Below are 13,492 nucleotides of genomic sequence, written 5' to 3'. Positions count from 1 at the left end.
ATCCTGGTCAGCGAAGCTCTCGTCCACATCCTGAAGAAAGCACACCATATGAACTTGATCCAAGCTGTTGATGTTGGAAAGGCCAAGGTAAGTTTGAAACATCTCCAATTTGCAGATCACACCCTTATTGTTGCTCCAAAAAATCCCACATGTATTATAAATTACTTTAGAATACTGGATGTGTTCGCTCTAATGTCTGGTCTGTCTCTTAATTATAGCAAATCTTGTTTCATTTCTTGGAATCGAAAAGATCATGCCTGGGCTGAGAATATTGCTAGAAGGGTTGGTTGCCTCCATACACGCCTCCCATTTACATACCTTGGCTTCCCCCTTGGTGATCACATGAATAGATGTTCGGCGTGGAAACCAGTGGTGAAAAAGGTAGAAAATAGACTTGCATCATGGAAAGCAAAACTCCTATCCAGAGCAGGGAGACTTACCCTCATTAAAAGTGTGTTGAACAGTCTTCCAATCTACTACATGAGCATGTTCAAAATGCCGAAAGCCATTGCCTTGAAGATTGTGAAACTACAGAGAAGATTCTTCTGGGGTGGAATGAATAGTGCAAACAAAGGATGCCCTCGAGTCAAATGGGCAGATATACAGCTTCCGAAGGAGATGGGTGGCCTGGGAGTAGGAAACATCATGCATAAAAATCTCGTCCTTCTGTTCAAATGGTGGTGGCGCTACTCCGAATCTGACAATACCCTATGGAAAAGAATTCTGCAGTCGGTTCATAACATCAAAGGGACTAAATCATCGTCGGAAATGTTCTACAACGTTAAAGAAGGTTCATGGGCCCACTTGATCAGCGACGACCATGACACAGCCTGAATCAGAAGGATCGTTGAAGAAGGTATGCTCTTAAGGGTAGGTGACGGGATCTCGGTCCTTTTTTGGCATGACAAATGGTGTGAAGCAGGCATTCTAAAACACAGCTTCCCAAGACTGTTTTCAATTTCCTCCCAAAAGGACTATCTAATTAATCAGATGGGGGAATGGATTGGAAACTCGTGGTGTTGGACTTTTCAATGGCGGCGAGTGCTTTTCGATTGGGAAAGCGAGGACGTACGCAAACTTAAGGACTATATTGATGGGTTTGGGCCGTGCAGAGGAAGGCAAGACGGCGTTATGTGGAAGCATAGTGGTGATAAAACCTACCCCACAAAGAGTATCATTGCAAAAGCAAACGAGACCTTCTCCCCCACTCTACCTAGGCACATCATCAACATTGTGTGGCGAAGCTTCATTCCTCCAAGAGCAAAACTGACTGTATGGTTAGAAAACCTGGAGAAACTGAAAACAGGAGACTTCCTTGTAGAAATGGGGATCATAAACCCCCAAGATGCTTTATGTCCGTTCTGTAGCCTAGAAATTGAATCAAATTCTCACATTATCTTTACATGCAGATTTGCTTGGAGCACTTGGATGGAAATTCTTAAATGGTGGTCATTATCTTCCGCCCTCCACAATCGATGTAATCATTTTTGTAGTCAGTGGTTCAGCCTGCTGAAGATCAGAAACTCGAGGAAATTCTGGGGCCTCACCCTTGGATGTGTTATATGGTCACTATGGTTTGAGCGAAATCAAATCAAGTTCAATCACAAGACTTTGAACTTTAGCAATTTTATGCATTCTCTGAAGATAAGGATAAGAATCTGGGCAAAAGAGATGTTGGGACTCAAAACACTCGCACCACAGAATGTCATATATAATGTAGGCTCTATTGTGTTAAATGTGTAGTTTTCTTGATTCGTTTGTCTAGACTGTTTGGTGTATATCTGTTAAACATGTGGAGCTCTTGGCGATTTTCTGTTGATAGCTATGGTGTGTAAGGTGATTTAGTAGCATCCATTGTGGTGTGATGCCTAGTAGTATTGGTGTGTAAGGTGATATAGTAGAAATCTTGGTGGTATGGTGTCAAACTTCATACATGCATAGCCCAGCCCCTATGCTGTTTTGGGTGGACTGCACCTTGTCCCCTCTTCCAAATGGCTTTTTCCCCTCCCGGGGTTTTTTATGCCGGCTGGGGAGGTGTGTCACGGGTCCAGTGTTGTCTCTTTCTTCATATGATATATAATTCCAAATTCTCAAAAAAAAAAAAAAAAAAAAATTAAGGCATATAAATTCAAAAAAGGTAAGTTGACTAACCTGGACATCCCATAGTACACTGCTCCTGTGATCCGCCTGCATCGTAAGCACACTAGGGTCGCGAGGGCCTGGAGCTGCTGGATCCATCTGTACTGCAATTCAACAATAACTAAGCGTTATTTATTGTAAAAATACTTAAGAAATACTCAAATTTTTTACTTATGTTATTCATTTGTTTCATAATCTTTATGTTTATATACTCAAATACAGATACTGTTTACCTTGACGTGCAAGTTCTAGTGTTGTGACCGTCACTACCACACCGTCGACAAGCGTTGCGTCTCCGTGATCCTTCGTCCATTTCGTTCATGATCCTCCTTGACTTAGATCTTCCTAGTCCACGAATGTGATTTGGATTGTGTATCATCTCAAAACCGGTGTATTGAGGCCATGACCTCTTATCAATTACCCATTTGATGGTTGAAGTTACTTAACAAATGCCGCAAGCAAAACCTATGATGGGCATTCGGAGGTTGCCATTCCGGCTCCTCCATGGTTGCTAGAATGCCCGCATGTCTATTGGAAATAACATGTAAACCTGGACTATGCATCACATGCTTACGAACACACGTCATAAACCAAGACCACGCAGCTATGCATTCTTTCTCAACCAAAGCAAAGGCAAGCGGGAAGATTCCCTTATTCCCATCTTGAGCAATCGCAGTTAACAATGTATGGCGATACTTACCATACAAATGTGTTCCGTCGATGGCAATAAGGGGTTTGCAATACTTGAATCCCTCAATACTAGGTTGGAAAGCCCAGAACACACGTTGGAAAGTTCTAACACTAGGACAGACGTACACACCAACATCATTATCTTCCTTAAAGAACCACTCAACTACAGTCCCGGGGTTAAAAACTTGCAATGCCTTCAAGAAGCGTGGAAGAAGAGGATAAGAATCTTCCTATGTACCATAGTTGGAGAGAAGGGCTTGCTGTTTAGCACACCATGCTCGCTTATAGGTCACTTCGACACCAAATTGGTCTTTCACCATTTATCGCACCACAGAGACCTTAATTGGTGGGTCTTGAGCAACACAATTTCTAATAAGTTTGTTAATCACGGAAGATGTCAAATGAATGTGTCTAGCTGACACATTTTCAGTACTTAGTACACAACCCCCATGCTTCCCTTTATATGTTCTCCCATGATGGTGAATAGGAGCTCTTCCTATACCTAAGCCTCGTAGCACACCCTCTCTTAGACTTCAACGTGAGCACGGTTTGATTTGAAGTCTCAGTTCGGTACTCAACGTTTCTACGAATATGATACAATCTAATAGCGTCTAACAAGGCATCCTTGTTATCAAACATCATACCCTTTTGAAACTCTCCTTTATCGGTGTAGTTTGTATCACAATCCCAAGACCTCCAAGAGTTGTCCTCAACGTGTTCATCTAGAGGGGGAATTAGTGCATAAGGTGTAGGAGCAATGATTTTTGAAATGTTGCCTAAGCTCATGTCATTAGCTAGAGCCTCCTCGTCAACACCCATATCGTCCTCAGAAGGAGCTTCTACAAATTCATTACTCTCACTATTAACATCACCCCAAGGCTCATTTGTATCTTCTAAGTTAAAAATATCATCATTTGTGACTTGAAATTGAAGTTGATTGGGTTCATTAGAAGGATAAGAGGAAGATGGCATAAAGGGATTTTGGGTTTCTTGGTAGGGAAGGGCGTATGAGAAGGAGCAGAAGAAGTTACATTCAGGGATGCATTTGTTTTCACAACATTGATATCTTGATTCCCTAGGAGTACCTCTACTACATATAACTCTAAAGAAGGAGTAGGGGTAGACCTTGAATACTCCCACATTGCATCTATAGCCTCCTCATCCTCAACCGGAAAAGATAACAAATCTCCACTCATATTGTACTTAAAACTTACATTAACAGTACTTCTTGTAGTGTCAATGCCAATCTTAGAGCATATAAAATGTTTAAATTCATTCAAATCCATGTTTGAGTTGCATGCAAATAGTTTACATCTTCCCCCAACATACTTAACATTGTTACTACTTGATCGAACTGAACCATTCCAAAAGCATACAACAGTCACACGAAATGAAGCCATTTCTACAACAATACATACAAAATTAACATCACCATCAAGTTCATAAATATATGACCACTAAAGATGACATACATTTTAAAATCAACAACAAATTTATGAACAAACAACCTCATTATGAAGATCAAGGTAAATAACAACTACATTCGATATATTCATAGAGTTTAAGTGTAAATGACCACTATACATGACATACATTTTAAAATCAACAACAAATAAAAAAATTTATAATAAAAACGTACCTCAATAATCTGTAGATCAACAAGAAGTAGAAAATTGCAAGTTTATGAACCTACATTTATGTGAAAGTTGATTAGAAGTTTGTAAACCTAATTTTTCGAAAATGGAAAAAAAACACAAAAAAATAGTACCTTAAGTCAATGTAGGAAGATGACAGAACTAATTATTGGTACAAACTTGGAATTTGATGAGATTAGTTGAAAGATTGAAGTTTATTTTAATGGTGGAAAGAAAAGGGAGATCTCGTAAGTTTCGAAAATGTAATGAAGGAGTGAACTGAAATGAGGAAGAAGCAAACTGGAAAATATAATGCGTATTAAGTCGTTGTAAGTAACAGCGACTTAAGGAGTTGACCAGTCAACTCCTTAAGTCTCTGTTACTAACAGCGGCTCGAGGCTTTTCTAATTTTTTTTTTTTTTTGTGTTTTCGCTGTTAGTTTCAACGTTTTTACACCAAGCCTAGGTTCGGATGTACGGACGCTTATTTTGGGAATAAAGTTTTCACGAAGCTTATTTTTGGAATAAAGTTGTTAAATGATCTTATTTTTTTTCAAATTTTCACTTATTGTGCAGTTGTATATATAGTCTTTCTCCATTAATGAAAAGCAAGGGAAATTAAATCCCCACATGGTATTAGAGCTTGCTTTGTATTGCGGCATCGTCTTACTTCCTTCTTAACAGCAATATTTTGTCTACAGCGTCGGCCATTGCAAGGAGTTAACGACTGCATATTTTTTCAATCTCTTTCCTTGACTATGGGGAAAGAGGTGCCGAAAAATCAGATCCTAAACTACCATTTGATCCCTCAAATCCTTATTTCATTAGTTCTCATGATGGACCCGATAAAATTATATCTCCGGTCATATTCCAAGGAGATAACTATGAAGAGTGGTATCGTTCAATTTGCCTTTCTCTCATGGCACGCCGTAAGTTTGAATTTGTTGAAGGGACTATTACTAAGCCCACCGATAACCAGGGACTTCGAGATTGGCGTGGTTTGCACGCTTTACTGGTACAATGGAATTAAACACCATTTATCCTTCTTTTAAGAAAACACTACCATTGTGGGATGTATTACGACTTCTGTTTAACGTCGAAAATGGTGCTCGTAAACAACAATTAAAAACTTCCCTAACTAATTGTATTCAACTAAAGAACATGTCCATTGCAGAGTATTTTGGTAAACTTCAACCTTTATGGGATGAACTTGCCACATACAACCCATTACCGAATTGTAAGTGTGGGGGTTGTACTTCACACTCGTTTGGAAAAAGATCGCTTACATGATTTTCTCTTTGGTATAAATGTTGAGTTTTATGGCCATATACGATCACAAATTCTTTCATAGAATCCACTACCTTCTCTTGATTGTATATATCAAATGTTCCTTCAAGAGGAGAGGCTTCAAATGACATCGACCGAACAAACCAAATATGAAGATATTCGAGCCATGGCAGCACAATCTAACCCTTCTTCTACAGGTTCAAGATTGGATGTAGATAAGTCCCGATTACTTTGTACCTATCGTAAACGTCGTGGTCATGACGTGGACAATTGTTGGTCAAAACATGGGTATCCTGAATGGTGGGAACACAAAAATCCTCGTGTTGGTGGTAGATCTTCGAGCCGTAGTGGTCGTGGGTCTCGTTCTTTCTCTTATAGCCGAGACAATCACACTCAAGTGCAACGCAACAAACCTGTTCATACCTCTTCTGTGGCTACTATGTCTCGTGTACAAAAAGAGAATAATCTCATGGGGTCAAGTACTTCGGATGCTAAACCTGGTATCACAACCCAACAATGGCAGTGTCTCCTTAATTTATTTGGTAATTCTACATCACCAATTGCTAATGAACGTTTGAGTGGTGATTCCTCTAACTCTCATTGGATTATTGGCTCTAGTTCTTTTCATCATATAACCGGTAATTTATCTTTATTAACTAGTGTTTGTGATGTCCAAAATTGTCCTATTGGACTCCCAGATGGTAAACATGTACTCTCCACCAAGAAGGGTGTTGTGTGTTTGAGCTCCCAAATTGTTCTTTGAAATGTGTATTACGCGCCTGCATTGACTTTCAATTTGATTTTGGATAACACATCCTATTGATGATATGAGTTGTACCGTGCATTTCACTAATACATTGTGTCATACAGTACCTACATTTGAGGACTTTAATTGGAGTAGGTGAACGGAAAGACGGACTATACTACTTTCGTGATATTCCAAGGATTCGTGCATTGACTACAAATAAAGTCTCTTCTTCAGATTTGCGGCATCGTCGCATTGGGAATCCTTCTGCTAAAGTAGTGCAATCCCTTCCCTTTTTTGTTAATTCTAGTGACAATCCTACTAAAGCTTGTGATGTGTGTCATCAAGTAAAGCAACTTAGGAACAAGTTTGTTGTTAGTGACAGTAGGTCTTCCTCCCGTTTTGAAATTATACATTTTGATTTATGGGAGAAATATCATACTCCCTCCTCATGTGGTGCTACTTATTTTCTAACTTTGGTTGATGATTTTTCTAAAGCTGTGTGGGTATATCTCCTTTTTGATAAAAATGAGGTTTTTAAAATGTTTAGATCATTTTTATCCATGATTGAGCGGCAATTTGAAGCTAAAGTTAAAGTGGTGCGTGGTGATAATGGTACTGAATTCAATTGTATGCGCGAATATTTTGCTCACAAAGGTATTTTGTTTCAAACTTCCTTTGTAGATACACCTCAACAAAATGGGAGGGTTAAGCGTAAGCATCGCCATATTTTGAATGTTGTCCGTGCTTTGCTTTTTCAAGCTAATTTATCATTAGTTATATCATTAGTAGAACGCCCTCATTATTGCTTGTAACACAAAACACCCTATGAACTCTTATTTGGGACTGCTCCCTTATTTGATGAATTGAGAACTTTTGGTAGTTTATGTTTTGCTCACGATCATAGATCCAAACGCAATAAATTTTTAAGTAAGAGTCGAAAATGCATTTTTTTTGGGTATCCTCAGGGTTAGAAAGGATGGAAGCTTTATGACATTGAAACAGGAGATTACTTTGTTTCTCGAGATGTGAAATTTTATAAAAATAAGTTTCTTTTTGCTCACCAACAATAGATTCCATCTCTTATTTATGATCATTCTCTTACTTTTGATTATCATGATGCTTTTCTATATGATCATGATTGCAATGAGGATGTTGCTCTTGGCAGTAGAAGTGAGGTGACTGAGAGTTTAAGGACCGAAGGACGTGTAGGGTATGAATCTAGCTCAGGGACTAGTATAGAAAGTATTGGACATGAGCCTATGCATGATGATGGGAGTAGAGTTGTAGGTCGTATGATAGAGGGAGATGCTCGTGGTAGCACTATTGTGATACCCCGGATTTAGCATGAAAAATGATTGATAGACTACTCATATCAACAAGCTACATCTTCTTTTTATGGGAGCTCATTTGCTAAGAACTCCACAGTTAACCGTGCTTGGTGGGGAGCAATCGTAGGATGGGTGACCTCCTAAGAAGGCACGAGTGAGGCCAAAAGTGGGTTGGAAAGACTTGTGTTGGTTTGTGGGGCCAGTCTACAGTCTCCATGAGTAGTCACCGGCGGCCCGAGGGGTCGGGGTGTTACAACTATGGTCCCTACGACTCATTCAGATGGCACTTTGAGGGAGGAGGTTGTGTCCACTCCTACGATTATTGATGATGTAGAAAGAGGGAAAGGTAAGCGCATTCGGTATCCTTCCACAAAGCTTCGTGGATTTGTCACTAATACTATCCAGAAAGTTAGTCTGTCTTCTTCTCTGTCATCTGCTTCTATTCAGACTTCAGGTATGTCCTATCCTATAACACACTTTGTTAACTATGATCGTTTTTCAATGGGACATAGAAACTTTCTTGCATCTATTTCTGTGGATAAGGAACCTCGGTCCTTTAAAGAAGCCATGAAGAACTCGGGGTGGCAGGCTGCGATGCAAAAGAGATTCCAGCATTAGAGGACAATGGCACTTTTTGTGTCACCACTCTTCCTCCGGGGAAGAAAGCTCTTGGTAGTCAATAGGTATACAAAATAAAGTACAACCCGAATGGTAGTATTGAACGTCTTAAAGCCCGATTGGTAGTGTTTGGTAATCATCAGGTTAAAGGGATTGATTATACAGACACCTTTGCTCTTGTTGCTAAGATGACTATAGTAAGGGTTTTCTTCTCCGTGGCTGCTGCTAAGAATTGGGAGTTGCACCAAATGGATGTACACAATGTCTTCTTACATGGGGACTTGGCTGAGGAAGTTTATATGAAGATGCCACCTGGTTTTCAAGGTGCTGAATATGGTAAGGTTTGTCGCTTGCAGAAATCCCTTTATGGTTTAAAGCAAGCTCTTCGTTGTTGGTTTTCCAAGTTGGCGTATTCACTTCATCAATATGGATTTCGCCAGTCATATTCAGACTATTCACTCTTCACTTATCAAAAGGGTACAATTCTATTGAGTATCCTTATTTATGTGAATGATTTAATTAGTTCTGATAATGATTCCGTTGCTATTTCTACTTTCAAACAATACTTGTGTTTTTGTTTTTACATGAAAGATCTTGGTGCTCTCAAATATTTTTTGAGTATTGAAGTTGCTAAAAATCCAGAAGGAATATACTTGTGCCAGAGAAAATATACTCTTGATATTATTGCTGAAACAGGTAATCTTGGTTCCAAACCAGTTCAATTTCCCAGGGAACCGAACCACAAGCTCGCTAAGTTTGTTAGTCCCCTTCTTGACAATGTTGAATGATATCGGCGTTTAGTTGGACGTCTTATTTATCTATCTTTCACTCGACCCAACTTGGCCTACTCAGTGCACGTCTTATCACAGTTTATTAATTCTCCTCGTCGTGATCATTAGGATGCGGCTATATTCGTGTCGTTCGATATCTTAAAGTAAGCCCTGGCCAAGGCATTCTTCTTCGAACTGACTGTGATCTATCTTTTAGTGGTTTGTGTGATTTTGATTGGGCGACATGTCCTTTTAGTCGTCGTTCTTTAACGGGGTGGTTGTTTTTCTTGGTCATTCTCCTATCTCATGGAAAACAAAGAACCAAGTCACAGTGTCTAGATCCTCTATTGAAGCTGAGTATCGTTCTATGGCTGCAGTTACTTGTGAGCTTAAGTGGTTAAAAGGTCTTCTTCTTAGTTTGGGGATTCATCATCCAAAAGCAATGAAACTACATTGTGATAGTCAATCCACTTTATATCTTGCTTAGAACCCAATTTTTCATGAACGCACAAAACATATTGAAATTAATTGTCATTTTGTGCGTGATGCCATTCAGGATGGTATAATAAGTCCCTCATATGTTCCTACTAATTCTCAACTAAGAAACATTTTTATTAAGGCTTTAGGCCAAAGTCAGTTTATGTTTCTTCTCCACAAGTTGTGCATCTGTGATCTTCATGCTCCAACTTGAGGGGGGATGTTAGGCGTATAAATCTAATTAGTTTAGTTTGGGCCCATGTTATTAAAGCCCACTTTGTGTTAACCTAATGTGTAGTTGTATATATACTCTTTCTCTATAAATGAAAAGCAAGGAAAATTAAATCCCCACATATGCTGAGTTGACGCAATGAAAGGGAGAAGAAGTGGCTTGGAGAATTGGGATTTTTTTTCAATTTAAGTATAGTCAAATACCCAATTGAGAAGCAGAAGGAGGATTGGGTTAAATGGACTGAGTATGAAGGTGGATTGTGTTAAATGTTAGTGGAAGAAGAAACTGAAAAAAAAAAAATTAAAAACTCACAAAGATGGAGTTTCAATGGAATTCCTGTGGAGTTTAAGGTGATAATTGGGCTAAAGGTTAGGGGAAGAAGAAATTAGAGAAAAAAAATAAAACTCACAAAATAAAATTAAAACCACAAAAAGGGAAGTTAAAGGTAAAAAGTTGGTCAATGGTAAAAATTGTACAGAATCGGCCATTTGGCTTGAATACCGGTCAAAAGGCTATTTTGGAGGCTGTAATTCGTCAAAAAAACAAACATCAAAGTTGTAATTCGCTAAAGCATCATATATTAAGACTGTAATTCGCAATTAATGGCTATCCCAATAGATATTATTAACATTTCTATAATTTAATTTTTATAAATAATAAATTAATTAAAATAGATTGATCAATAAGAATTATAATAAATTTAGTTATTAAAACGGATTGGGCAAAGACCCCCTTTACCAACTCGGCCCATATATGCTTAAATTCAATTCGACCCATATCTGCCCTTTTAAACACCTCTAATCACGCCCTATTATATAAATAGTCTATTTTAAAAACTTGGGATGATGCCTTAGCTTTAAAAACATATAACTAGATACGTAATTTGCTGCCTTCTTCTTGCATTTCTAATATTGTATTGGTTCTACCATTCTTTTTTCCTGTAGGTGTGTTCTTGCATTGATGTTGATTGTTGCTTTTGTTTTTTTTGCTCTACATCAACTCAATCAAACATTAACATTTAAATTAATAGTTGAGGCTTTAGGATATGTTATATATATTAACACTCCCCAACATAAGCCTTTTGGATTAAAGTTTAAGGATTAAACACTAGGCCATTGAACATTTACAAATGCTAAAAACTAGCCATTAGGTAAGTTCAATATTCTCTTATAAGCAAAATTAGACGAAAAATAGGAACAACGAGGGTGTCAACAATTAACCAAGGCATAATAATAATTATCATCGATTCGTTATCAACATCATACCCAGTGTATTACATTCTTAGAAAAACTATTATTAGGTTTCGGGGAAGAAAGAAAGGTGTAACTCATACCCATAAAGAAGAGTATGATAAAAAAAATCATCATCAATTGATAGATATAAAAATTAATCATCCCTAAAAAATTAGGAAAAATTATCTAGCATACTCCAAACTTTTTATGATTTTCCTACAATAATCCCAAATATTGATTAACTAAGAATAATTTCAACTTTAAGGGGTATTTGCCTAGAGTAAACTTGGGTATCCCGATGACCTGCTATAGTAGGTATTTCACCAAAAAAATAAATTTAAAATTAATTTAAAATTAGAGAAAAAATTTAAAAATTTACATAAAAAAATCAAAATAATAAAAAAATCATAATTTTTTAAAACATTTTTTAAATATTTTTTTTGATATTTCATTTTAATTTATCTTTTTAAAAAAAAAACTTGTTATAGCAAGCCATCCGGTCACCGGGTTTACTCTTGGAAAATATCTCTCAAAGTTGGGATTATTCATGCTTAATCAATAGGTGGAATTATTATAACAAAATCATAAAAAGATTGGATTATTTTAGGTAATTTTTCCAAAAAAATATTGGTGTATTAACATTTGTTATTAGATTGTGACTTGGTGCATTTCAGAGTTTAATTATGTTGATCATCATGAGATAAACTACCAGCAATTAAAGATAGTACAATATAAAAATAAATAAATTAATCAAACCTATATATTTATGCAATCATTATAATCCTTAAACTTTTCACCATAATTCAAAGAAGATAAATTAAAACATAAAAATAGATAAAAATAACATAATTGATGAAAGAAACAAATATGTAAATGGAAAACAAATATAATATTAAAACTGTAAATGAAAACCTTTACGAAAATATAGTAACATACTAACATCAAAGGTTTATATATTTGCATGAGATAGTAAAACATACTCCGTCCAATCTTGTTTGGAATATAGGAAAGAATGAGGGATAAGATACAATTAAGAATTAACAAAATTTGAGGGTTAAAACGTGAATACGTGATGTCCTTTTAGTCAATTGCTTTAGCCAAATAACATTACTTCTATCAAAAAGATGTCTTAAAATAATAAGATTTATAATAGGACAAACTTTATGAATATTCAATTTGAAAAAATGAAAACAACAATAAACAACAAAAGAAATATGATAGTACTTCCTTCTATTCAGTTCAACCAATGTGTTTCATTTGATTTTTTATCTTTTTTTATGTAGTTAAATGGATTAAAGAAAAAAAAGTATTGTGTTTTGAAATTTTAATAGGGGTAAAGTGGGGTTAGTAGGTGTAAAAGTGTGAAAAAGTTAAGTTTAGTAAGAGTAAATTGGCTTGACTAAATAAGAAAATGAGACATTTACGGCCCGTTTTGTTAGTGGTATTATATAGTGGTAATGAGAATGATTTATAGTGTAAAATTTCATCAAAAGTTCTATGTTATTTCCATGGTAATGAAACTTTGATCACAAAAAAGTTTTTTTGTTTATAAATTTTCATTACTATCTAATACCACATCTCCCAATGTAATGTATTGGAATGAACTTTATGAAGAAAAATAGATGATTGAAGTTGGACAAGCTCGGCCATTAAGGTAGCTAAGAGATTTTTCAACTAAAATTACACAAGTTTTTAATTCTCATTAACATCGTTTATTACCACCTATCAAAAGAGCAATTAGGGTGAATAGAAAGGACTATTAGTTTGTTAAGAGTGAATTAATCCTAAAGACTTAAAAGTAGGCAAAGCTAGGCTTAGCCCTCGGATTGAAGGCTACTGCTGTCGTAAAATCAATATAACTTTTTGACTTATATATCAAAAATAATGACAAAGCATAAATATACGTGTCAAATTTTACCTCTAAGCCTTTCAAGGTTTGGGCTTTTAGTTTCTTTACTTCTTATCTTAATCCAATTATTTAATTCCTTTACTTCTTATCTAAAAATTAAATTTTTGTCCTTACCATTGTTTCCCTGTATGAATCTCTATACAATTATTTACTTGCACACACAAATAAGATTCCATTTTGGTCTCTAAACTGAAGGGTTTTTTTTTTTTTTTTTTTTTACCCTATTGTTTTTTTTTTACTCCTATTGCTAATATTATTGATGTAACTTCTTTCTATTAAACTAACTAATTACATAAACCTATCTTTAATAATTTAAAAGTACCTTTATACTACTATATATACTAGCATTATAGTTTCAATTGCAGATCAAAAAGCATGAACTAAGAGAAGAATAATAAATGAAAATAAACAAAAAAACTAAATAACCAA

At 36.2% G+C, this 13,492-nt stretch overlaps 1 protein-coding gene across 1 annotated transcript; it reads left to right on the top strand.

The window, feature by feature from the left end:
- Window positions 1-990: 990 nt before the first annotated feature.
- LOC130803701 (uncharacterized) lies at window positions 991-1,835 on the top strand. The gene is made up of 2 exons (XM_057667900.1): window positions 991-1,673; window positions 1,766-1,835. Exons 1-2 carry the CDS (start codon window positions 991-993, stop codon window positions 1,833-1,835), a joined length of 753 nt encoding a protein of 250 aa, XP_057523883.1.
- The last annotated feature ends 11,657 nt before the right edge of the window (window positions 1,836-13,492 follow it).

Source organism: Amaranthus tricolor, chromosome 17 (genome assembly GCF_026212465.1).
Source record: "Amaranthus tricolor cultivar Red isolate AtriRed21 chromosome 17, ASM2621246v1, whole genome shotgun sequence".
Lineage (NCBI taxonomy): Eukaryota > Viridiplantae > Streptophyta > Magnoliopsida > Caryophyllales > Amaranthaceae > Amaranthus > Amaranthus tricolor.
This window is presented reverse-complemented; position numbering and strand designations above follow the sequence as displayed.

Excerpts from the sequence above, each read along its gene's own strand:
- LOC130803701 (XM_057667900.1), top strand. The coding sequence starts at position 991 with ATGGGGGAATGGATTGGAAACTCGTGGTGTTGGACTTTTCAATGGCGG. Across the intron at positions 1,674-1,765 it reads AGAATCTGGGCAAAAGAGAT|ACTGTTTGGTGTATATCTGT; the intron begins GTTGGGACTCAA and ends TCGTTTGTCTAG.